Below are 27,668 nucleotides of genomic sequence, written 5' to 3' on the forward strand. Positions count from 1 at the left end.
TTTCTTGCATTTTCAAGGACATTGCGTCTCCAGCCTCTCTAGTTTCTTAATGAATTCTGATGTTGGACGCTGGCTGAGCAATGCAACATCCCTAGAACACTTTTTGGGCGGCCATCAGTAGGAGATCTAACCCACAAACCAATGCAAAGGCACCACAATTTAAAGTTATTTTTACATGTTCCCCTGCTGATAGTAATGAATGAATGTTTTAAATATAAGAAAGGACACAAGACTAAACGTAATCATGACATAAGCTTGACCATATCACCAACACCCCTTCCTTACCTACGCTTCTTCCATGATGTTCACAAATCAAAAACAACAATTGAACCTCGAGATAATTACACCATTTATCCCTCAGCTGCTCAGAAAACAAAGAAACGGAGCAGATCCGGGTTAGTAATTAGAGTAAGTAAACAAATAAAAAAAACATTCGTAACTAATTAAGATCTTTATTCATGGCAGTACTACATATGTATTTTGACAGAAGAAAATCAACATTGAGTTAGTTTGTGTATGGCAGTGATATAAAATGACATAAAAACAAAGTAAAAAAATAACAATTAAAGTACAATTTGGCAGTGACGTTTCCAGGGTTTTTATTTTATATTTCTAAATATGATACTAAACTCTAGTTAATTGCTCATTCTTTCCCTCTCGTTTCCTAACAAATTGAAAGGTGTGAAGGTAAGATGCAAAAAACAAATGTGAGGTTATAAGTTATTATAAGTAATTTCTGCCTAGTTATTTAACTCCTGTTGATAGCATAATTACAACTATTGCACTTTTGCTCCGTAAGGGGGTTGGGGGTTTATCGAAAGGGTATTGTAAAAAAAAAAGAAAAAAACAACCAACAGAACGAAAAAACATACATTTTTGTATTAACAACTAACTAATAGTGGATAGAAAATTTATAAAAAAATACATTATGAAAGTGAAAAAAATATTATATAATATTATTGAAATGTCCTAACTAAAACGAGATCATTCATCAATTACTATGAATTGAATTAGTGACAAAATTATATTAGAAAAAAAAAGAAAAAAATTAAAAAAATCAGGTACTAAAAAAAATATATAAATATATAAGTTTTTTTTTTTTCATATTTCAAATATCACAGTTTTTTGAACAAAAAAATATAATCAAATATTCATAGGTGGAATAGCCGTTGGTTGTTATATATATATATATATATATATCTTAATGAGATGATAGCTAAATTGCTCCTCTGAGATCAATCAAGATACAACGAGGGTTTTGGCCCGCTTTCGTCGTGACTTGGATTCTTTAGATCCAAAAAGAGCCTTTCCAAGAACATCCCTGGACTCCACGGGTAGTTCACGTAGTCGAACAACTTTTTCTAGATCCTTCAGTCCTGTGGCCTCGATCCATTCATCCTCCAATCTATGTAAAAAATAATATTATATTAATTTTAACAGTTAGCAAAAACTCATCTACTAAATAATAGATTGTCATGACATTTTGACAGCTGCCTTTTGAAGGTCGGGATTAATTGAAAATGAGGAGAATTAAAAAAAAATAAAAATAGGGCCATCTTTTTGTGAAGGGCGGGACTTTTTAGCCCCGTTTAAAATGAATTAAATCTCGTTTAGTTCAGCTCATATAAAAAAATCAAAAATAGGACATTTTTTAACATTTACAAAAGCGAATTTGACTTTAGATTAGGTTTAGCAACGAGTTTAAGGACGTTTAAGTATCGAGTAGGTAGCTACGTGTGAGAGCGTTCATGATCAACGGACCAGGATGTATTGGGGATTTATCCTTTATGTTCTAGAAGCAAAATATGTATGTTTGTCAACGCCTTAACTCCAGGCAATGTCAGGTACTACACCTAAGATACATATAATTATAGGTAATAATACATAATTATGTATAGTAATTACAAACTTTTATACTTTGTCCTTAACATTTTTCTTAAATTTCGAAAAAAAAAACATGTTCCTTTGAATTACATTTACTTTTTTAATAAATACATTTCATTTTCCCTGGTTATTGAATTAAAAAAGACCCTTGACTCTAACGCAATATACAACAAATTTCCCGACTTATATCCCATTTTTTCAACTGCCATATCCGTAGGATAGGGGACAACTGTCCAATTGGTAGGGCCGATTTAATGCAAGGAATAAACTGGGCTTAGTCAAGGGGAGTACCAAGTTAAGAACTGATGTGCAAAATATGCCACAGGGCCTACCATTATGCTAAGGCGGCCTGGACAACGGTCCTGATCTTGACAACACTAATTTAAAACCATATTCTTCAAATAAGAAAGGAACTTCAATAAGTACATTTTTTTGTTTAATGTTTCGTTTTGTTGAAAGTATTTGTTTTTCGTTTTTCTTTGTTTTACCTATCTACCCCCCCCTCATACACACACACATACCTCCACTCCCCCTGCCTTTAATTACAATTATGTCTTTATTATTAAAAATAATAATTTCATATCAAGTAAAACAATTTATTATGTTTGATGACGACACGCGTCAGTTTTATATCGTTGTACATAATTTTCTCTCCTTTTCCAAAATGAAAAAAAATAAATATATTTTTGGAGCTAACCCCAGTCAAGAGATCTTTATCAAAAGTCTCATTACTTCATTGTAGAACAACAACAAGGAATAACCAGAAGACCTCACAAGGAGCAATTTTTAAAATGTCAGTACTTACATGTTCTCTGGAGCCCACATCACGAGAGCCTCCCGCATCGAGATCCCTTCGGAATTCATTCTCTTTCGAAATCCCTTCACAGAGGCAATAGTAAACTTAATCACATCCTCCCCACCTTCATCCTCCCAATCCTCCTCAACAGAGTAAGCTCGTTTGCTCTTCTCCAACGCCAGAACAGAAGCCTTGATTGAAGACATGACTCCAATATCGAAAACATCAAATATCCGAGCTGAGAACACGGTTCTTCGATATTTGAGTTTCACTCCAGCCCGTTTGAGATTTTTGGATGACTCTGAGGGGTTTTCTGCAAGGATTTTCTTGGCCATTGTGGAGGATTGATCCGATGATGAGGTATTGTCTCGGTCATTGAAGTGGTTGTTGACATGGCGTTGAAGGAATTTCTGAAAGAGAAACAGGATTTGCGGAATTATTCTCAGAGTTGATATTATAAAATAAGACGTTTTTTTTTGGTAAGATCACGTATGAATATTTTATGATTATAAGATAGTTAAATGAGTATATCCTTTTTTGCAAAACGAATAGACCGACCGGATAAAGAAAAGGTTTCCCATCCTTTCTTTCATTCTTTGAGTATCTTTTTATTATTCATTCTTCAGACGTTTTTGAACGAATTTGATAGAGATTGAATCAAATTAAGACATGAATACTAAAATACCATAGGTACATATATTCAGAAAGAAAAGAGGAAATAACCAAAGAAGAACCTCCTTAATACAGCTGCTTAATGTCTTTGCTGAATATTAACATAACTTTTTTGTGTGTGTGCCGTTTTGACGTTGAAATTAATAATGGTAATGATAGAGCTCCACTATTTAGAGACAAAAGACGGAATAACAGTGCCATGCAGATGTGCAAGCTTATTTCGTCTTTGGTGGTAGAAACTCTACTAATGATAGTTCTTTGACTAATGGTCTCAGGAAACAATAGTAATAATTATACAGACATACACATTGATAGGAAGGTATTGAAACTATTGAGTCTACAATGACATTGCTTTTATTATTAAATAATAAAAAATCTCACCTCAGTACTAAATCGCATTTTACAACCAGAGACAATACAAGAGAAGGAATATTTTCCACCATGGGTAGGGACATGCTTCTCTAGCCATGACTGGGAGCATGACTTTTTACCATAGACTTTACAACCGTCCCAAAGACAGATAAAAGTAGACTCTGAGAACTGACTCTCCACATGATACAGCTGAAAAGAGTTATAAATTAAGCGATAAATAGATAACCTTAAATGTTGTTGTTTTTAAGTCTGACTTACTCTAAGATGATCGGATAGTTTTCCATGGGAAATGAAGAAGTGCTTACAGCCCTCCCATTTGCAGTCAATGGTTCCTTTATGAAGGTTTTGAGATGGGAATCGAATTTTACTCGGAATGATGGGGATTGGAGACGTAGAGGACTCCTCTTCTTCAATGTCCCCTTCTAGTTCCTCCTCTTCTTCTAGGTCTTCCTCCTTTTTGGTGAAGGAGTAAAAAGATGAGTAGAATGAAGAGACAATGTACTCGAATTTGAATCCATTCCTTCTTCTTGAAGCTCGACAATGCTCTTTTGAAATAGTTTTTCCTCATCTGAGGAACTCGGAGCAATTTCATCTGTGACGCGAAGTTTGACATTTTCTGGATGAAGTATGACTCCAATTTCTTCCTCAATCTCATAATCCTCTAATTGAAGAATCGGAGGAGCTTCATCAAATTCCTCATCGTTTCCGAAAAGGAAGGATGACTTTTTACAGATGGGGAGAAAGGGATTGTGGGATTCTCCAGGAAGGGATGAAAACTTGTTGGTTGAAGAAGACGAAGAAGATGAAATAGACTCCTGGGTCTTGGAGTCACTGAAGAAATGAAAACGTGCTGGTTTAATAAGGTTCTGCATGAAGCTTTTGCAATAGGCTGAAGGAAAATCCCCACGTTTCCGCTTCTTGCGTTTCCTTCGATGGTGGTGAGGGCGGTGTTGATGGGATTCGTGGAGTGAATCCTCCATTTTTACAGTTAACAGACCTCCTACATCCCCATCGCCACAAATACTATTCTTCTCTTCACAAGGTTCTTCCTTCTTGATGGGAGAGAGAAGAACTTCAGGGCGATGAAACATAATTTTGGGATCATACACAAAATCTGGAAGGACTTTGAGCTTTTGGTTGTGAAGATAGATGGTTTTCCGATCATTGGGAGACTCTGGCCACGAGGAGAAGAGAGGGGAGTAGTCTTCGAAACCAAGGTCTGGTTTTTGCAAATGAGAATCCACAAACTCATCATGGACCTGTAATCATGAAGATATATACATATATGAAATATTACATAAAAGAAGACCAAAACTCACTTGGAATGCCATGGAGGCCACCTCCTCCAGGTAGAGGCCTTCATCTCTTGGACTAGGTGTGGATCTTTGGTAGTCAGACGTTTCACTTAGAATTCCATTTTGAGCGTTTTGTGGCGTTTGTTTTACCGACTTGGAGCCAGAGTCGGAGGAGAGATCATCACTGATACCCGAGGTAGAAGAAGAGTCCGAGAGAAGGGAGCGAATGGACTTGGAGGAGGAGGAGGAGACTAAGCTGGAAATAAGAGAAGAATTTGTTTAAAAAAAATTATCTTTATAGGGCTTTTTAGATTATGGGATCATATTTTTTGAGGGACACACCTAGTCATAATGGACTTGGAATATATATATATATATCAAAGTCAATAAATTCAAAACAAATTAATTTACACTGGAAAGGGGCGGTGAGACAATTTTGCTCAACTGCGTAGAGTTTATATATAATCCATATTACTTGTATCAGAGATAAGGAGAAAAAGAGAGATTATCAAGGGAAGGAGCAGTATAAAAAAAAATCATTGTCTTCACCTGCTTATTACACCATTAGACTCTTATTATCCCCAATCTTTGTTATTCCTTCAATCTCACTTAATGATGTAGGTTTTGAACACAAAAAATAAAATAATAATTGTTTATATTTTTTGTGAAGTAAAAAATGAAATAAAATACATATTTCGAATCCCCCCCCTCCTTATCGATAAGAAGTTCAAACTTTTTGTGTCATCCGTAGAGGTATTTAAAGAGTTTGTCCACATAGATATTTCAACCTCCTACAAAAAATGGTTGTTCTTTAATGATGATGGACTCTAAGTGCCCCTCATCTTTACATATACAAACAACATGACCTTGGAGTACTGAACCCATCTCAAAATATGTGTACATAGTCTGTATATTTGTCATATACAGACGTTATACTAGGCTTTCACTTCCTATACACAAGGGATTCCTCTTTTTGTAGCTTCCTCTTAATTAAAGAGTCGAAGGGTGGTTATAAAAGAAAATAAAATCCGCGGGAATCCATCGTAAAAAAAGGAAATAAAATAGCTCTAAAATAAAAGAAACGATTTGACAGCAATCGTTTAAGAAGGAACAAAAAGGGATCCTTGGGATGAGGCGATACTAGGACACTGAAAGGGACAACACGCCCCTACCGTGTTTAGAAAGAAGAGAAGGAAAGAGAAAATGGAGAAAAAGTTTTATGACCGTCATTTTATTATTATAACGACTCGCACATATATAAATGTATATTTATCTCTAATTCTCTCTGGAGCATTTCTTTGAGACTCCCTTTTCTTTGTCCTAAAAAAAAGTATAATAATAATAACAATAATATAAAAGATGGAAGTCAACTTATTAAAAAATCGCTTTTAATTAAAAAATACTCGCTCAAAACATTAAAGGACACGAGTTCTCGAAAGTAAGCACAACCATACTTATAATAAGGCCATGTAACCTATATTTAACCGCATCCGATCCATAGGACACAACAACCTACTAGAATGGACTAAAGCTCCTTTTTGGACAAAAAAATGTACACACTAAAATAAATAAAGGACACTAATTATCGAAAAAACAATGAATAGGAGTTTCAACCAGACGCAAAATCTGTCTTACAACATCGGGTTCATAGTAGGCATCAGTATTGCGTTGGGCCTTGTTTCTTCGGTCTAATCTAGTATTAGGACCAGTCCTTTGGACTCCCTTATTAGAACTGATTACAACAATACTAAATAAAGGTGACTAACGTCATCAAGGACCAAACTTCAGAATACTTTAAGACTGGAATGTACTTTTTTAGTCCTAAAATACGGACCGACACAACACAAAATAATAAATAAGTTGCCAAAATCTAAAGGATCTCCCCTAAAGTTCCCTTTTGTACAATAAAAAGCTTATTCATCAATGACATTTAGTCTCGTACAAAACCACAATACCTATAAAAAGTATTTGGATATATATAAATAACTCACACAACCTCTGCTACACCGCATCCGGTCCATAGTAGGCAACAAATCAATATCCATTTTATCCAGCTACCAATTCTTTCTATGATGGACTCCTCCGATAAAGATACCTTTTGGACAAGAAAACCGCATCCGGTACTTTGCATAAGAAGAACAGTTGAGTAAATCACAGAGATTGGAATTCATTAAGAATGTAAAAGATTCGTGTTGTAGAGAGAGAGAGAGAGAGAGAAGAAGCAATAGAGTGTAAGAGGATGGAGGTTTTTTTTTTTTTTTTTGCATTTGGAATTGCGTGACAACCTACATATTATACTGGGAAGGGATCGATCACCTTTCCTTTAAATTTCCCACCTGGTAAAATACAACAAAAAAAGAAAAATCTTCATTCAATGCCTGATCTCCATTCCGCATGCGTTTTCAACTTTTCTATATGTTACATAAATACGTATGTAATGTATTTATACAGACATATAGTACACCTCCAAGTGTCCTAAATGTGTATCAAGACGGGGGAGGGATATATTGTCCCTCAGAAGGAGGGAAAAACTAGTAAATAACGGGGGCATTTTTCACTAGAAGAGACTTGATTGATTTTGTTCTATTCTCCGTTTAAAAAAAAAAAAACCTTTTTGAGAAGTATAATTTTTTCTCCTTCATAGACTTCAAATTATAAAAGGTGAGGTAAGGGGGAATGGGATGAAATAACCTCTCCATCACACGCAAAAACACTTGAAATACGATTATTGGAAAAAAAAATTCCTTTCAATGGGCGTTTCAATATTTTTTTTTTGTGTGTGTTGTTCCTTATTTATTAATTTGCCGAGTCCCATAAATTATTTTATAAAGAGAAAATATACACATATTTTCACCATCTATATAATCATGGTGTTGATGGAAATATGAAAGTACCTGATTAGTAAAGAAAAAAAGGAGGGGGGGGGGATAGAAACAAAAATTATACGGCTCAAATAGTTTTTTAAATCTTTCCTTACCCATACTTTGCAAACTTGGTTCTATAGCAAGGCATTTTTTGGCTCTATTCTATGAGGAAAGAGATTTAAACATAAACAATACACATTTTTCTCAATAAAGGATCATCACTATCACACACACACTCATAATTGAACATATCTTATTTATAAATTAACGTATGCAAAAAAAAAAATCACGGACCTCCTTGGCCTACTAACAAAAATAAACTACTTTAAACATTTAAGTACATGGATTTATCACGGAAATATGATTAAAAAATAAGGCGTGCGCGGTAACTCACGCACGCCTTCTCCTTCTTTGTTATTTACTTTTTCCTCAAGGGGTAACAAGAATCTAGAGAAGAAGAAAAGAACGAACGGTCTTCTTCCTCTCTTCCTATAATGTCTATGTCTATAACGGCTTCAAATCCACTCATACACGGTTGAGATTTATTGAATAACCTCTGAGAATTTAAACAAATTTCACTATCTAAATTGACGTCTCAGTAGACTCGTAAAGGGTAGTAGTTATTATGAAGGCACGTCTCTAGAACGGGAAATAAGCTTGGTCAATTCCCTCTGGAGGAAAAAAAAAAAAAGAGTATTGCTACATTTATAGACATATATATATTTGTAAAAAAAAAAAAAATATGGAGGGTCAATTTATTTAAATATATTCAAATGTAAGGAAGACAGATAAGAGAAAAAACGCACAAAGACTATTTATTTTAGCTGATGAATTCATAAGTTTTTATTTCATTACATTAAGAGATCTAAAAAAGGGAAGTAGAAAAGTTTTCCCCCTCTTTTCAACAGCTTTTTATCTGTAAATATATACTAGAAAGATCCTTCAAATCTTATATTTAGAAAAATATGGGTTGAAACTGATTTTTATATGGAGGGTGTCTTAAAGATTTAATCTGAGCGCAAACGTGAATAAATTTCGCTCTTTTTATTGAAATGAAGCAAAGTTTCATCTTCTTATTTTTTTGTTATCAAGCGAAAAAAGACTATATGTACATTCAAAATAATACAAAACATGTATTGGTTGACAGAAGTGGGCTAAAAGTGGGGTTTTATTGAGTAATACTTATACAAGATGCGATAACTTGAGAAATAAGAACCACAAAAATTTAAACTTAATCTCTTTTCAAGCGAGAATAAGAACCCTAAAAACCAAATCACTATTTATATTTTTTTAAGTGAAAAAAACATATATTTATTGGTATGTATATGCAGAGGGTTGCGGCTTTTCCAATAAATATTTCAAGACATGGGTAATTGTAAATAAGATATTTTTTTTAAAACAACATGAGTGAAATTTTGAGCTGGGCCTTTTCTAAAATAGTTCATTTCAAAAATAGCATTCTTTTTTTCCTCCTTAAACAACGTAATAAATACTAAGAAAAAGTTGTTCAAAAAAGGGGAAAAAAAAAACCCACTTTACTTTCCGATAAATAAGATCATTTAAAAAAATACTTCCGAATTGAAACATTACTAAAAAATCCGATATTGAAAAAGACAACAAAGAAAAGGGATCCGTTCACGGTACAACCGGACCTGCATTAGGGTTCGGAAGGTATTAGACGGATATTTTGTTGAATATCAGGATTTGTGTTTTAAATTTTTCTTCTCCCTCTATGTTTAACATTCTTGCTAAAAAATATAATATATCTTTAAAAGCGATGTTCATCTCATTTCGCCATTTCGAAAGGGATAGAGTAAATTTAAGATGGAGTCCATCTTTTTTTCTTTTCTTTTTTGCAATAACCTCTCCTTCATTATATATAATATAATTTCATACATATTTTCTTTCCTTTAGTCACACAACATATCGCAATTTATATTCATAAAAAAAATGCTAAAAAAAAATTGGGAAGGGGGATTATTTTTATGATGATGATGAAGAAATTTCCCCTTCAATTTTCCCCCTTAGTTACTTGTTTTCTTCTTCATTTTCTTTTTCTACAAACTTAAAAGTCCCCCCCCCCTCCGGTCCTCACCCAACCTTCTTGGTTTTTAAATTGATATACACATTACCAGTGACGCTAATCCAGAGCATTTTGGGCATGCTCCGAAAAGTGAAACCAAAAGCTAACATGACAACTCGTTTTTTTTTATGTTAAAGAGGATATTAGCTAAGCTGTCATGACGTATCATTAGATCAGCTATAAACAGCTGTCACAAGGGAGGAAGGTAAGATGGGGATAAACAAGGACATAGGTAAGAATTACTCTGGCATTGATCCTTAATTCCACTCGGAGTATAACAAGGATCTACAATTATAACGCTGCAATAAATCGTCAAATTGAAATTTAATATTTGATTTTTTTTTCTATAAAATTAAATTAGGAAATTTCTTTCGAAAAAATTTAATTTTCTATGAACAGCTATTGATTTTTGACATTTTTGGATTTTTTTTTTCTTAAAAACGCCCCTGGTTAGGGATATATCAATGAAAGTAGAAAGGAAGTTCACTCTATAGTTAGCCATCTCCAAAAAAATGCACGAGTAAAAAATGCCACCAATTTTCATCACTGCACATTATACACATCATGGCGTTATCTCAGGTAAACAAAGCTTTCGATCTTTCTTTTTATATTCCCCTAATCAGAGTTCGGATCGTTGATTGGTTGAATTCGAATCAGCTCCTGTTAAGGAGGAATTCCTAGCAATTATTGAATAAGAATTCCATAGTTGGTCAGAATGGGCTAACTATGAATACCAACTGATTTTGGGGTTTTGTTCTTCTACTTTTTATCCAAGCAAAGGCTGCCTGACACAATAAAAGTACATACAATATTCGCAAAAACTAAAAGAAACCCCTCTCTTTTGGTATAAAACTTTCGAAACAATCATATCAAATTACATCGTCGGATAAACATTGCTTCGTAATTTGATTCATTTATGTGCAAATACATATATTTTTATTATTGGGAGTCATTATTGGCTTTTATCAACAAAAGTGTATTCCAATCTTATCTATTTATATGAGTTATATAGTTATAGTCAATTTATATTATCAGATTATTCTGATTCATCTTTTCAAGACGTCGCAAATTACATCTAATGTAGAAAAAATTCTTTGTCACATTGAAATCATTAGTAACTGATAGATAATATTTGAACGACCATATCGGGGCCAAATTAAGTATAATAAATAAAATGAAGGCAATAAACTATATCCAATATTATTGTCTATCTTAACTCATCCCAAAATTTTGAATGTAAACCCTATAATTGAACAAAAAGAGTCCATGCATGATATAGAAAAAAATATATATTAGACATTTATATTTTTCCAGATTTTTGTTCAAGATTTTTTTGTGTGTGTTAATTCACAACTTAATGTTTCTTTTCATTTTTATTATTATAATCTCAGCGTAGTAATAATGAATTTGAAATTAAATTTCGGTAAAAACTTCTTTGTTAAAACTTTTTAATAAGTTAAAAGTATATCTTCCTTCATTTTTTTTATTTAAAAAAATCCTCCTCCCTGGTCATTTATCAAAAATAAAAATATCAATTTCTTGCTTCGTATACATGTACATATGTATGTGTGACGTGATGATATAATCGTAATTTACATATTCAAACCATGTGGGTTCAAAGTACATAAATTTCCGTTTCCTTTCTCATTCCCGAATTTCATTTATTATTATTTTCTCACTTTTATTTTTCATTTACTCAACAAGAACCCCTTTCTATAAGATTACTGGCCCTGTACATTGTAGACATACATAGCACAATGGAGAGAGTCCTTTCATATTCTTATATTATAAGAAGTCAATTCATTAGACAAAACATATGTATGAGATAAATTAACACAAAAACAATACTTAAAGGCATAGTTCCATCAATTATAGGCTTTATATTCTAATTTTTGGTATAATTTTGAGATACCCAATAATTTTAACTATAGTTTAATGGGGCTTAAATTGTCTCCGATATGACCTTTTCTAATTCTTACATTGTGAAAATGCATTTTTGCTACTTTAAAAATGCAATTTAAACTCATCAGAATAAAATGAAATTTAATCCTGACTCAATTTGGATCCAAATTATTCTAGCTTATTTTTGTGTAGATGGGGAACAAATGTAAACGGACTACACATTTTGGGCAGTTCTGGGTTACGTAAAAATAAGTGATTTTACATAGCAACAATGATAAATGCATATGTAATCATCTGATCATGTCACGTTCAATCCAGCTTGTTTTTGTGTTGACAGACCACAATTAAAAAAAAAAAAATAATAATATTATTATTTCATCAGATTGTCAAATCCTAATAAACGGTTCCTCTCATGTAAAAAAAATATATATCTATATATATAGAGATGTCATCTGAGTACTTTTTCTTGTTATCATGAGAGGGCCTTCTCTTCATGACGTAGAGTAATTAAGAGTTTGACAAGACACAGGGTAATTAAAATCAATTGTGGCCCTTATTATATATAAGAAAGGAAAAAACCCCGGATGGTTTATGTATAATAATTGAAATAATCTAGTCGCTTTTCCAGGATGGAAAAACCAGGCCAGCGGAGTATAACTATATAGAACAGCAATTACGAGTACAAACTCCATTCTTATTGTTGTCGTGCCGTTCATTCTTTGTACCTCCGTTCTACAGCTCTAATTAACGTTCTTCCTTAGATACCATAGGGTTATAATTATGAACGCCAGTCCCATTGAACAAACATTGCGTATCTCAATCAATACACAACAATTATATATTAATAATAAGTAGTGTTGGACTCGAGTCAAAAGTTTTTTAGTTTGAATTTTTGTAAGGCCAATATACCAATGTACGTTTTCAGTTGGTTCGAGCTTTTGAGCATGCTTCAGTACGTCAAGGAATACAAATTTGACTTAGGTGGAGTGATGTATTGGAGACTTTTGCAACTAAACTTGGATATGAGTCCATATCCTGAAAACTTGAGACTGCATTCGTACTCGATAGCAAAGACTCGCTATTTGATTCAGAACATTAAATATTACAACTTTCACAAATAAATAGCCTCCTTGCATATTCCAAAACCCATAAAGATCATAAATGGAATCGGTCAATATCTTAAAACACAAAAATATTAGGTTGACAAAAGGATTTTAGTCCCACATCCTTCCAAAAAATTTGCTACTACATTATTGACTGAGGTAAGAAAACAGACGTGAGATACCACTTGAACTCGATAGCAAATACTCGTAACTTAACTTCTACTCAAAAGTTAGCTTACACTTAATTCAAAAAAAGCATCAAGACTATAGACCTTGAATCATCATTATGGGCTTTGAACATACTCCAAAGAAAACTAAAGACTCGAACTTTACTTCTTAAAAATATTAAAGGACTAAAACTTATCCCCAAACTAACTTAAATCAAATATTGCGAGTTTTAATTATTTAAGTTCAGATAAATTTGAGTTTTCCCAAAATATTTAGGACGAGTAGAAGTCATTTTCAGCAAATTGTTGACTATTTTTCAGCGTTTGAGTAAAACTACAAGGCAACAATAGTTAAAATAAGCATAAATTAGACTATTTTGCTTAGGGCGTAGCCTCAGTGATAAGATAAAACGATTGTCCTCACATCTCCCAGACGCCCCAAATTGATATAGTGATTACTCAAAAGTTTTTTTTAAATAAGTCAATAATTAATTGGGTGAAAACCCCAACCCGGAATGAATGATAAGGAAATCACTTCTTGAATTTTAAATCATTATTATCATCCTCGAAATCAGTAGCCATTCATTCATTCATTCTTAAAAGAAATTGTCTCATGTGAAATAGTCATTAGAGCCACCCGTTATTTCTTTTTCCTTTAGTTTTTCATTATTTAACTATAATAAACAGATTTTTTTACATTTTTCTTGACATGAATATCGGAGTAAAAATTTTTGATGTGATGTTGCGCGCCATATCATTATTTGACTGCTTTTAATTTCCGTACTTGGTAATTTAAAAGGAAGGGAGGGGGGAGATCTATATTGTATGAAAGCAACCAAAAAAATAATAAGGCGAAACGAATCATGCTTCCAAAGATTTTGAATAACACACACATAGTGTAGTTATAAGTATTAAAGAGTGTCACTGGTCTTCATTTGAAAAAATAAACTAGTCTATACAGAAATCTGTCGAAATATCCCCTCCAAAAAAAATATAAAATAAAATACGGGAACAAAAAGAAAAGAGAAAAAAAAAACGTTTCGTGGATTTAAACGCAACAGAAATCCAATATCAACGATTTTCTTTTCCTTTTTGTAAATAAAATTTCGGAACATTTATCAAAGAGAACCAACTCCTCGCAACCTTTCTCCAAACTTTCTTCGCGCGCTCGTTTTTTTAAATGTATTCGTATCGTTTATACCTTTTCCCTGTCTAGCGATGTTGTTGAAAGTTGGTTAGCGGAGGGTGGCGGTGTTGTCGGGGGTCGACGGGGGTTGTTGTTATTTCAAGGGAGACATTACTTATTTTTCATAGACATGGGGGAGATTGATACGATCTTAGTTACAAGAAAGAGAGAGGTTTTGTGATATAGATGATTATAATGCGAGAAAAAGTTGCCGTTCGACGGAGTACTTTTTTTTTTTCGTAAGAAAAAGAAACGCTAAGAGTTGCGCTGGAATTTACGGAGAGATAAGAATCTTTTATTGAATTGAGAAGTACTTTAAAATAATAATCATATAATTGTTATTATTATGGAGAGTCATTAAAAATATCCCGCCCCGAGGGTAAGGTCCATTAGATGACCCTGTTTGATAGTATAAGCTATTATAAATTATTCCAGCATTTTTTATGAGTTAATTACTCAAAAGTACTTGTTCTGCAAGGTTTTTCAATATCATGGGTCAAATGTATCCTTCCAAACTTTTTTCTGAATAGCCAGCCGACACTGCTCAAAAAATCATAATTCATTTTATTTTAATAGTTAAAAAAAAACACCATTTGTTTTTTTAATTATTCTTTTCTGAGAGACTTATAAGAAGTAATGTTTTTCGAATTTTGTCAAACAAAAACAATATTATTATTTATTTTAAAAAAAGTAGTAAATTTCTTTCATAATGTTCTTAAGTCTTTCGTTTATTTCTTCTTTTCTGGGACCATATGTTTATATAGGGGAGAATCTCCATCTAGCAGGCGCAGAAGTTCTAATACACAGTACTGTATATAATCCGGTTATCACTGAGGTAAAAAAAAGAAGGATACTATGATGCTTTTCCACCATCGGCGCCACCATCTCTAGCGTCGCAAACGTGTACTAACAGAGAGTTCTGATCAAAGGGAGGAATGGGAAAAAAATAAAGGGAAGAAAAAAAAAAGAAGGGAAATCAATAAAAACACAACAAGAAAAGAATAATTAGGGGTAGGAAAGAAGAAAAGAGGGAAAAACGAAACCTCCTGTTGGCGAAATATAAAATGCATTGTTCCATATAAATGTAGGAATCTTTTGTCGCTACAATTTCTATATTGTACATCTAGTTAACAATACAATGGTTGGTAATTAATTATTTATCGTCCTTATTTGGTAGGAGAAGTCGACACGATCGACATTTGCATCCTCTTCTGTCGTGAGGCAGGGATATGATATTTAAATAATGAAAGAGGCGTTCGGAGTCGAACGAATTTATCGCGCGCGCGCGATTTTTTTTAGGAAATATATTTTATTTCCTTCTGAAAAAGAAGTTTCAAAACATAATTATCAATATATAATTGATCCGTTTCTACGAGGCCATTAAAAACTTGATGTTTTTTTTTGTGTGATCATTTTTATTATGATTGCACTTTTGACCTCCTTTTGAAAGGAACGTATTAATTCAACTTGTTGTCGGGAGTCTCTGTCATGAATTTTAAGAAGAAAGAGCAGGTATGTTCATCATCATCATCCAGGAAAATGAAGGGTGGACAGCTATTCTCATCCTCCTCCCATACTCCGAGGATGACAGAAAGATTTATTTACGAAATGGATGATAAAAATCTCTTCTTATATCTTTTTTTCCACAGGACTAGAAGCTGAGTAAAGGAAAATAAAAGAAAAGAAGAACGTTTTTCCCCTCGTTTTTTTTTTGTATAGAAAAAAACCCTTTTTGACAAAAAACATATTTTTTAAAATATAACAACATAAACTGCACGTGTAGCTCAGAAGCACTTAAACTATGGAAAAGGACAAACATCTCATGTTTATATCCTCGTTATTATAATTTGAATGATGAATCATTACATTGAAATGCAAAATATTCCCCCCTCACTTCCTAGATTCTTAAAAAAATATTTGAGTACTCTTTGAAATGAATGGTTCCTTAACTTTAGAGGAGAATAAGGAAGACAGACATACGGTACATAAATAGACGTACAGATACTATCAGTCATATTAAGAAAATGAAGCATAATACCCGAAATTCGTAGAGTGCTTCCAACTTCGCTTCGGGATGGAATATAATAGATTCAGTGCAGTCAATATGATTGTATCGAATCAGAGTATCTCAGAGCTCGAGGATTTGTGCACACTTTGATCACCGGCGCCAGAATGTATATACATGTGAGGGGGGGGGGGACAAATTATAGTATGATGACGTCATCCGGGGCGTCTGCAGGATTTCAGGTTTGCGCGGGGAGTTGGCCCATTGTTTTTTTCTTTTTTTTCAATTATTTTTTTTAGAAGAGACTAAATATAAAGAATAACATTTTTTTGCAAAAAATGGATTTTTCATCTCGAGAATTATGATGACACTTAAATTTTTTGACAAGACAAATTCTATGATCCAAAGTAGTTCACTAAATTTTTCTAAAAAAATTTCATACATAAAATGTTTTTGAAAAAAATTTCAAAATAAAATTGTTTTTGAAAAAAATTTCAAAATAAAATTGTTTTTTGAAAAAAATTTCAAAAATATTTTTATTCACAGAAAAATAATTTTTTTGGAAAAATTATAAGAAAAATTCAATTTAATTTCAAATATTAAATTTTTTACTAAAAAGCAAATATTCCTTTGGGGGGGGGCAGGTGGGGGTCATAACTTAGAAAAGTAATAAATAATTAAATATCAGAAATAAATAAAAATCGCAAATTAAACATTATTTTCCCCATTCCTAGTCTCTTTCTAATTTATTTCTCAATTTCATTTACCGAATTGTAACCTCCTCTATTCTATTTTCAAAAGTGACGAACCCCTTCATCCCATCCCAAATAGATTGCCAATATTTGTACATCAAATGACAAATCCAATCCCCGTTGTTTTATAAGTCCCCTCCTTTGAAAAACAAAAACTGATTTGTCACTCTTGATAGTAGTTATTAATATTCAGGTGTGCACCTCTGTTGTTATTTACTATCAGATGTGAAGATCTTTGAAGTTGTCCAGAAAACGCATATAAATATGTACATTTGAAATGAACAGCTCTCAATATATATTTAAAAGAAATAAATTTACATATAAATAATAACCGTGAAAAAGTTTCCCGAATAAATAATATTCATTTTAAAATTTAATAAAAAATTGTGACTTGTATAAAGAGAGAGGGAGTCAAAATGGGTACTCTTCAAAAAAAAAAAAGATAGGGTGATGGAAAAGTAAGAGAACTTTAAAAAGTTTATCAAAAACTTTTTTGAATATCAAAAACCTGCTTCCGGAACAAAAAAAAAAAAGGAACTCATAAATAAATAATAATAATAAAAAAATATGAATTCATTTTCCTTTCTTCCTCTCTCTCTCTGGAGGGATAATCTCATCATAGGGCACGTTTTGGGGGACGACTCTCCCTCTATGTGAGCGTGGAACGAACAGCGACATTCTTTACAACAAATAAAAAATAAAAAAATGTCCAAGTTCTTGACTAAGAAGCGAAACGTTTTTATTTTATTTCTTCCTTGTTGTTTCATCGTCATAGATTACAAGGTAACAGATGGTCGATATTTCTGGATTTCTCCTCTTGTGTCTCTGAAAATCCCCCTTACAATTTGTCGCCGACCTCCATTTTATTGAAAATAAGAAACACTCTTTTTTCTCTCTTTTCATGAAGGAAAAAAAAATTATAATATCCAATTATTGTCTTCATTTATTGATAATCCCAAAAATACACGATTAGATCTTGTCATTTTCAATTATAATGACGTAATTGTTGAACACAGATGATATGGAGATTAACAACAAGAGAGACAAGGAAAATATGAGTGTATACTATCGGACATAGCAAACTATAGAGGTGTATAAAATATGTCCTGGAAAGCGGGAGCGGATTTTTCTAGTTGGGAGTTTGAGAAAGGGTTTTGAGCTGTTTTCCTTATTATTTAATACTTGATAAGGGAACATCGAAGTATAAAGTCAAGACACACCCGTATGCTCATGAAAAATTGAGAGTAACAATGATGGTTTGCTCGGAAGCTATAAGTTAAGCCCTTGTTGGACTCGGAGTAGAATTGAGGATCCACATTTAAGTGATTCCTACCTATAAACCCTTGCAATATCAGGAGTCGGATTTATATATATTTATTTTCTCTTACGACTGCTTGCAGTTGATCTAATATAACGTCAGACCAGCTATGCTGGTCTCCCATCTTCAAATTGTCAGGATCATCACGCTCATTTTAGGTTAGGTTTATTTTTACATACAGGACATGCATCACTGATTATACTTATCTCTCAACCTTCTCAGTTTCAAAGAGAGAGAGAAAACAAAAAGTTCAAATTCAGTTATGAGCAGGGCCTTAAAAACTCTCAAAGATCAGGGGATTTTTTCCCAAAAAATGAAGAAGAAGTAAATGTTGCAATTATTTATATAACTTCATTAAAGAATCCACACGATCGAACAAATTGGCTTTCATCAAAGTATGTTGGTCTCTTGTGCGTGAATATGTATACATCCGTAGATTAAATCAAGTTATTGACTAAAAAATAAGGCTTTTTGAAATACAAATATGTTGCTTTGTGACGTCAAGACTTCACCTGCATCTTTTTCATACCTACTGCTTTATTTTTGAATCTTTGTGGTAATAGGTTGATTGTAATCCTTACTTATAAATGGCATAATGACTTTCCCAGAACAACAAAGGAATCTATATCAACCAATCAACGTTCAAAGCACAACTAATAAGTAAGGTGGGGGATAGAAACTTGTGATTCGAATTGATTAGACAATCAAAGACTCGAAACATGACTTGGACTAGAAAGTACTTGCAATTAGAGTATCTTTTATTTTCTGCGGGGCTTGAAATGGACTCCATGGAGACTAGACTTGGACTTGCAGTGCCTAAATTCACTTCTTCCCACGTCTGCTAATAAGGGCAGTTTATTTTATAATGGTATAATATTATACATACACATCTATATAGTGTATAATAATTAGTTCGAACCGTGTAAATAACACCCCCCTAAATAAAAGAATGGGGATTTGTATCTTCAACTTTGTTCTTTCATCTTTTTGGCTTCATTTCATCCAAGATCTTATTGAGCGGATAAATGATTGATAGTCCTCTAGAGTAGGTGGAATAACTTTGCATTGGCTCCATAAAAGAACCGAAATGTATAAATATATATATCAGCCTGATTGAATTCGTGATTGATGATGACACAGGGAAAAGACAGAGGGAGAAAGAAAGAGAAATGGAAATTGACAAGACGACCATGATTATTATCAATGCATTGACAGAAAAATGATTTAGATAAAATAATGATAGGTTGCGTGTTTAAGGATGGGAGTAAAAGTTGCGTACTTATTGATAAATATTTTTTAGTCTGTTAAATATTAATTGTTTATAAATAAGCAAAAAATAGTGGTTTTTCAAAGTTTTGCAGAAATGTGATGTAAAGTCTTACAATACTATGAAAGGTATAACTTTCCTTCATTCGCATAACAAAAGGAAAACTTTGAATCATCAAAACTACAGCTCATCATCGTTTTCTTTCCTCAATACACTCCTGATGCATCAGAGAGTAATCACTTGAGACTCAACTTGTCAAAAAGAAAAGTTGATAATAAGGGGGTGCACCCCTCTCCAACAACTCCTTTTTTTCCTCTTCTAGCAGTAGCACACAACCTTCCTCCCTAGTACCTTCTTCCCTTCCTATGCATATACATTTTATAAAAAGTATATATTTTTGAAACATTTTTGACATAAATCAATTACAATTAAAATGAAATTCATCTTTATTAAGTACGTACACGTACTCTATTTATATACATAAATCGAACATAGATTCGAGGGACTCGTCAACACAAAAGAAAGCTACACTGATTCTTCTCAAAATTGAGTGTGGAGTACATATGTTATCTTTCACTAATTATCGTCCATTTTTATCAAATGAATATTCTTATGAAGCATTTGAGTTAAGTACTTAATTTATATAAAAAAATAATTGTCCCAATTAATAGATTTGATTTGAAGTGGGTAGTATCAGGGCCAAATTAAATCACATTAATAATTTAAAAAAAGCTTTTAAACTATAGTATAATTTGTAGATATATCAACTCATAATAGAAATTAGAAATACCAAGTCTATAATTAAAAATATCATGTAAAAAAATTAAGTGGACAATTTGTTTTTGATTTTTTTCATTTTCTTGATTAATTATCAAGATTGTTTTTGTGATAAGGCAGTAGTGCTGGAACCTTAAGGGCCAAAAGGCCATAGCCCCTTTACCCACTTTTTTAGACTCCGTAGAATATTTAAGCAATAAAATGGTATGGTTGTGTAACTATGACGATACAATCATCCCTGGTGAGGTCATCAAGGAGCAAAATATATCAGTTTGTGAACTGATATGCAGGACTGAGGCTGAACTGGACTGCAGCCCTAAATAAGGACCAACACAACACTATATATATGTTTATTTTTGGAAATTTATCTATATTTACTCCAATCAGGCTCCCAAGTAACAAACCCGTGATTTCAGCGCTAGTATTAACTCCCAACATATGTATGTATGTACCTTAACTAAATAAGAAGGTCTTCCCTCCTGGATCAATACATATGTATAGAAAAGATAGGACTATAAGTATATATATTATATATATCAGGTTCGTCTAAGCTTCTCTCATCGTTAAGAAGATTACAGTGACATTCTCAAAAAAAAAAAAATATATATATATTTTTATCAAGTTTTATTTTTCTCTCTTTAACTAGCTATCAAAGTTTCCGTCTGAACGGAACATTGAGTACTAATGTTTATTATGTACGTATTATTATTACAATATCATATGTGTATGCCATTATTATTCATTTAAAGAGACCCCCAAAATCTGTTGTAGATTTAAACATAATACGCTACAAAGATGAAAGAAGGAGACTCAAAAATCAATACTCTGATGACATCATCTTTCCTATACATGGCATATCCGTGGAGAAACAAAACACGTGCTCATAGTGACAGGCTAATAGATTATATTCTCATTCTGCAAATCTGTTTTTAAAAACACACTTTTAATAAAAAGAACCCCCAAAGGAGAAAGAGGAGGTGAGAGGTTGCATGGAGTTAAAAAGAAGAAGAACGCAGGATTTCCAGTTTTGTATCGATTTGAGTCGAAATATTAACAGCAGAAAAATTAAATTAAGTAGCTACACGAGTGCCAACTGTCCATTTATTAATTCCTATTCAGTAAAGCGAGCGTTCCCAGGATTATTTTTTTTCTACAAAAATTTTATAATTAACATTTTTAAGCCGGCCTTGAATTTGACCAAATCACCTATTTATTTTTACCTGTTTTACAAATTTTTCCCAAAAAGCGAAAATAATAAAAGTCTCTTGAATTGAATGGTGACCCAAATGAGTACTTATGCCAAATAGTGTTTTTTAATGTCTGTAAGATCGTGCAATACGTAACAATACCGTGCTAAATAAATGTCTAGTCTATCTATTGGGAGAAAATTGGACAAAGCTAAATAAAAATATTGATTTATTAGAAAATCTCTTGAGAACAGCAGCGGCAGGAAACTTTAAATATTTAAAGAGGTTTAGTGATAAATACAATTAAGCCGACTCAATTATAAAATATGAAATCGACTAAGTTTTTTCGAATGTGAAAATCGACTCATCAGCAATTGAATATATACATTTTCGAGTCTACACAGCATTACTTTTAACAAATGAACTTAATACCTTAGAGTTGTATAAAATATAACCTGCCAGAATGGTAAAATAGAAACCAAAAATTGACCATTTGAGTAGTATTTGGGAGGTTGAGAGGAGCTTAGCTGTCGTCAAATTTTATTTAATTAGCTTCAATCAGCCATTAGAGAAAGGAAATAAACACACGCCCCACTCCGTATCTAGCAAGGACATTGTCTTACTCTGACGTCAATCCTCAACTCTACTATGAGTCCAACAATGGATTTACTACTATAACTACGCAACAAATCATCTGGATACTTGGATGTTCGCTCTTCTAGAATAAAAACAAATATAAAACACTATTCTAATTGCAACTTCAAAAAGTGTTACATACATTTTAGGTCATATTCTTTACATCTCTGCCAAAAAATAAGGATGCCAGAGGTTGCATTGAGTCAAAAGAGAAGAAAGCATCATTAGTCCAATACAATATATTTTTATTATTACGATGATTGCGCTTCTCTCCTCATTATTGATCAAAAGGAATGGGAGGAAATTTAATTTTCAGTTAATCCATTCATGAATAATCTTTTGAATCTCTTTTCATCAGGAAGGTTTCTTCTTCTTGAACCTCCTCTATTTCTCCATCGTGGACAATCCCCTTTGGCTACTACCAACATGACTACTTATCAGCTCCGTCCCATATACATACATAAATAAATATAAACGTAATCCCTTCCCAAATACATCTTCGTCTTAAACGAATATATATATTTTCAACTTTATCTCTCTGGCGTTTTCTTACTTATTCACTCACTCGAACAGACTTTAATTTATGGTTTCTTCCCTATTATCAACTCCTACTAAGAAGGCGATGAAAAATACCAACTACAATACTTTTCTGGGAATTGAGTAAATGTTATATGAAGGAACCCTTTCCATTTTTATCTATTCTATTTGTATATTTTTTGACATATTATAGCCGTACTGCACAAGTTGCAATTTGTACGTCTCATAGAAACATGAGTAAGTTTACTCCCATGTCTTAGTTGGTACTCGTGTTCTTTGTCTAAAAGAGTACACAAAAAGTACGACAATACAGCAAAAACACACGTCCTTCCAAAAAGAAACAGAAAAAAGCCTCTAAATTGTCTGGGAGTTAGCCAAACAACTCAATCATACCGACTGTTATTTCTCTCTAAAGTACTCCCAGACGACTTTCATTATCACATTATTTCTCCACAAGTTTTAAAATGAATTAATTACATACATTTCATCATATTAAAATCCTAAATAGTATTATAATATTGCTTAGTAATATAACATATATTAAAAGCGTAGCTATACATTTGTATTTTTTAAATGATAAGGGTAACACAGTATACAATGATGGTTTCTAACAACGCCATCTAGCTTCAGATGACTGAAACAATAACTATACTTTGTTTATAGAATTCAAGTCAAATTTCGAGGGTTTGTTTGAGCTATGAACTAAGATGATCGAGTTATACTGTATGTAATTAATAATGGATGCTATCATTTCATTCCGATCTATTAAAATTACAAATTTATACAGTATTTATGAGTATTTAACTACAAGTATTTGAACTTTATCATGTGATAAATAATACTTCAAAGTAATAATTGATCATATTATAATTAAATCATCAATATGTAATATAGCGATTGTTGAGGGAATATTAAATTATTGCATTGTTCTGATCACAATTAGGAAATAAAGTCTTCATTCAAAATGCTTGATCGTATTTTTTGGTTGCAAGTTGTACAAAAATAGATTGCATGATAAATTAATTAGTTTATTGCCAATTAAAAGAGGAAAATGAATAGTTGGTCAGCCTGATCGGTAATTATGATCTCTACAACACATAAAGTTGGCCACAAAAATATAGGTCAACATGAAAAAAATATATAGCATTTGACAAACCACTTCACTGTGGTTTCAATTTGTAGTAATAACTAGTAGTTACAACTACTTTTACATACTAAACACCTTTTTGAGACATCGAACTCCCGGTTACTGTAATATGATCGTTCATATGTGTATAAAAATTGCTACATGGTACATGGTGAGGATTTTTGTACATACTATCTGAACATGTTTTTACATGTTATATGTCGATGTTGGTATAATTTGATTAATTATTACCAGATGAATTTGCATCATCATGTCAGACAGCAACATTCAAACGAAGGAGGGAGGAAGGGAGGGAGGATAGAAACAGAAAGAAAGGAAAAAGAAGAAAAAACTCGGGGGAAAAAATTGACTTGGAGTCAACACCAAAGAAATTTGAGCTTTAAAAACGTTATGGATTATTCGGCTTCCCTCTTTTTCTTTCATTTTTAGTTCACTGTATGTAATAAAACAGTGCTCCTCAATAGCATAATGATGATGACTAAGACACAACAGCTGAATTGACCGGAAATCTATGAATGTATTCAAACCTTCAAATAATTATAGGCAGTAAACGAACGACCCTTTAGAAAAGAAAGAAAAAACCTACTTACAAAAGCAAAAAAAAAAAAATAGTTATTATTTTCTTTTCGAAAACAGAAGAAAAGAAATAATTTTACCCTGACTAACTAAAGGAGGGGTTTCGCTGAGACTCAAATTACCCTACTATGCTCTACATTGAATGATGACATTATGGGATTATGACTATTATAGATTATCAAATAAAATTAAATTTCCGCTAAAAGATAAGAAACTTTTAATATTATTTTTGTCTTTTATCATAAGACCTCCACTTGAAACTTGATCCTACGTCATGGCCTTGAAAATCATTTTTAAGTATATCAATAATATCCATTGATATTGTTGGTAAATCATGAGGGGATTCGTATCCAGTACATTACAAATAGTAATTCAATTTCCATCTTTATTTTTACGTTTACAAAAGATTCCATCATCTTCCGATGATAAATTATTATTATTGCTTAGTTGAAATCATCATTGTTTTGTTTTTTTGTGTGTTTTATGTTTCTGTGAGCAAGAGGGGATGATGATGAACCACAAGAATGAATCATCAGAAAATGTTCATAATATGTACGGAAATTTATATTTATGCTAAATTGAGACATGCTGATGAGCTTATATATATGTAAATGAATACAAAATAATGTTTAGCGAGCAATCATCATTAATCAAAGAGGCGAAACGAGAACAGACCAAGCCATGAGTGACCCCCAATAATAGAGATGCCCATTTTAGACACTACCGGTATGTTATAAAATAAACCGTAATTGACATGAAACTCCTGACATTTTAAAGAATGTTTTGAAGGCTGAGAGAAATCATTAGACAAAGGAACTAAACAAACAAATACCACTCCGTATCGAGCAAGGATATTGGCAGGAATTACTCTGATATCAATCATCAATTCTACTCTGAGTCCAACAAGGATTAAATCTAGTAACTACGTACCAAAGTAACTCGATATTTGCAACCAAAAAAAGCCCTGCTACCATTTTAGGTCATATTTTTAAGTACTCTTTCAAAAAAATAATATATAAGAGGTTGTGTTGAGTTAAAGATAAGATTAGTAATTCACATAATTCTGACATTTAAAGATTACTTTGAAGGCCGAGAGCAGCTTAGCTAAGTAGCCTGCTTATTTAATTAGCTTCAAGTAGCCATTAGAGAAAGGAAATAATCACACATCCCAAACCGTATCCAGCGATGATCATGGAAGTAATAACTCCGTTGTCGACCTTCAATCTTACTCTGAGTCCAACAATGATAATAATAACTTATCAACAACAAATCCTCAGAGGTACTCTCTATATTTCATGAGCACACGTACAGGTGGTTATTTTAGATGTTATCTCCTCAAGAATTAAAGAAATATATATTTATCAGCTTTATAAAATAAAATAAAAACACTTTTCTAATTGCTTAATACTATATAAAAAAATCACACGTCAAAATGCTTAAAATATACAACTCTAGACATTCCGTATCGTTTTGTCCAATACTTACAAAAATATTTAAATTAAATTTAGCCAAAATAAGGATATTTTTTGATTGGGGAGAATAACTACATTTGTACATGGATCGTAGGATATACATATCTAAGAAAGATCAAACGATGAATTCATTTGAATAGAATCATCATTTTGTGACGGAGACTTCATTAGATATCTTGTCTGCCTATCGCTCCTTCCACCATAAATAATAAAGATAAGCGAAAAAAAATATTATATAAAAGGCATGGAACATGCCAGCACATGGGTGGTCCTGATCAAACCCCCCAAAAGTGGTAGACAACACCTTTGTTATGATTATAATACTCGCTTCTTTTGAATCAAAATATGTACATATACGAATATCTTTTTTATAGAAAATCCTTTGAATTTGACAATTTTCCCTTTGGATAACCCATTTATGTATGTTCCTATATTTGTACTAACTATTTGCCTGATACCTTCAGGGGATGCGGGGGGCCTGATCCTCAAGTTTAGCTGTCTACATATTAACATTCACACACAAAATATGATGGTGTGGCTAGGGAAGATCCTTATCCCCAAAGAGAGGGGTTGTGTGACGTCACATCTTTTTATTATTTAGTTAATGGTAATGATGTTTATATCGATTATATTTTATTTTTCCGTCTTTCATGACTACTTTTTGAGCTCCAGATGTTAATTTTTTTTTAAATAACAAAATGTTGGTCCCATAATTTTGCTTTCACGTATTTCTTTTTGTTATAATGGTAAGGGATTTTTAGTTGAGATATAGTTGGAATGGAAGGGGTTGTTAATTTTGAAGGATGGTTGGTTATTTATTTTTCGTAGCCGGTTGTTATTGTTTCTGTAGAAAATTAAACCATTTTTTTTTCATTCCAAAAAAACAAAAAACGACAAAGATTGACGGGATAATGACTATATATTCCTTCTTTTAATTTATGAGAATTGAAAGAACGAGGAACAAGAGAGCGATAATAAGAATAAAAAGAACATGGTTCTTCTTCGTTTCCCTTAATAGAAGATGTTTCTTGTACTCTCTTTGATAAAAAAAAAACAACAAAAAACTGTCCACGAATATCTTACCTTCTCTTGATCTGAGTCCCATTTTCGCATTCCCCTTCATCTGCGCCACTCAACGCCTTCTTCATTAATTTCTTCCATTCATTCTTAGACTCCTTGAGAAGGCGCCGTTTTTTCCTTTTGCAGTTACGACACTTTTTATGTTTTTTCTTGCCAATCCCTCCTTTATCCGTTCCAGGGGGCGGGAAGAGAGGAAACAACGTTTCGAAGGAAGAGGATTCACCATCACCTAAAGCAAGGGAGGACCAACGATATAGAAGGAAGTCCTCATAGTCCATCCCTTTACATTCCTCTTTCACTTCCACCTTCATGTTCCTGCTGCTATTGAAAGCAAAACCCTCCCTCAAAACCGCATCCAGGGGGAAGTTAACAATAGGTTTGTATATCACAAAAAGGGCACAAATCACGAAAAATATTTGAAGAATACCCCCTCCTCAGCTGATAAGCAAATAGTAATTGAATGAAAAACTGTTTGCTATATAATAACTCCACTACTAACCACAGCACAGCACCTGAACGTTAGGATCGAAAAAGTCTAACTAAGTAAGTACAGAATTAAAGAACTAGTTACATATTTTTTTTCCGGCAAC

At 32.6% G+C, this 27,668-nt stretch overlaps 1 protein-coding gene across 2 annotated transcripts; it reads right to left on the bottom strand.

Annotated features, from left to right (window-relative positions):
* Positions 1-436: 436 nt before the first annotated feature.
* Positions 437-27,668, bottom strand: LOC121119943 (uncharacterized). 2 transcript variants are annotated; one of them, XM_040714786.2, is made up of 6 exons: positions 27,082-27,668; positions 5,044-5,275; positions 3,983-4,983; positions 3,734-3,913; positions 2,690-3,090; positions 437-1,405 (listed from the first exon to the last, which is right to left on the bottom strand). In XM_040714786.2, the coding sequence occupies exons 1-3, from the start codon at positions 27,387-27,389 to the stop codon at positions 4,165-4,167; spliced, it is 1,359 nt and encodes a 452-aa protein (XP_040570720.1). In that variant the 5' UTR covers positions 27,390-27,668; the 3' UTR covers positions 437-1,405; positions 2,690-3,090; positions 3,734-3,913; positions 3,983-4,164. The 2 variants fall into 2 exon arrangements, with proteins under 2 accessions (XP_040570720.1, XP_040570721.1); XM_040714787.2 differs by lacking the exon at positions 27,082-27,668 and adding an exon at positions 7,997-8,205.

This window comes from Lepeophtheirus salmonis, chromosome 6 (genome assembly GCF_016086655.4).
Source record: "Lepeophtheirus salmonis chromosome 6, UVic_Lsal_1.4, whole genome shotgun sequence".
NCBI lineage: Eukaryota > Metazoa > Arthropoda > Copepoda > Siphonostomatoida > Caligidae > Lepeophtheirus > Lepeophtheirus salmonis.

What these genes read in the sequence shown, in the direction of transcription:
- LOC121119943 (XM_040714786.2), bottom strand. Translation starts at nt 27,389, where the DNA reads ATGAAGGTGGAAGTGAAAGAGGAATGTAAAGGGATGGACTATGAGGAC. An exon ending in GGGACTCAGATCAAGAGAAG is followed by an intron (nt 5,276 to 27,081) that starts GTAAGATATTCG and finishes TCTTATTTCCAG; the next exon opens with CTTAGTCTCCTCCTCCTCCT. An exon ending in TGGCCTCCATGGCATTCCAA is followed by an intron (nt 4,984 to 5,043) that starts GTGAGTTTTGGT and finishes TCATGATTACAG; the next exon opens with GTCCATGATGAGTTTGTGGA.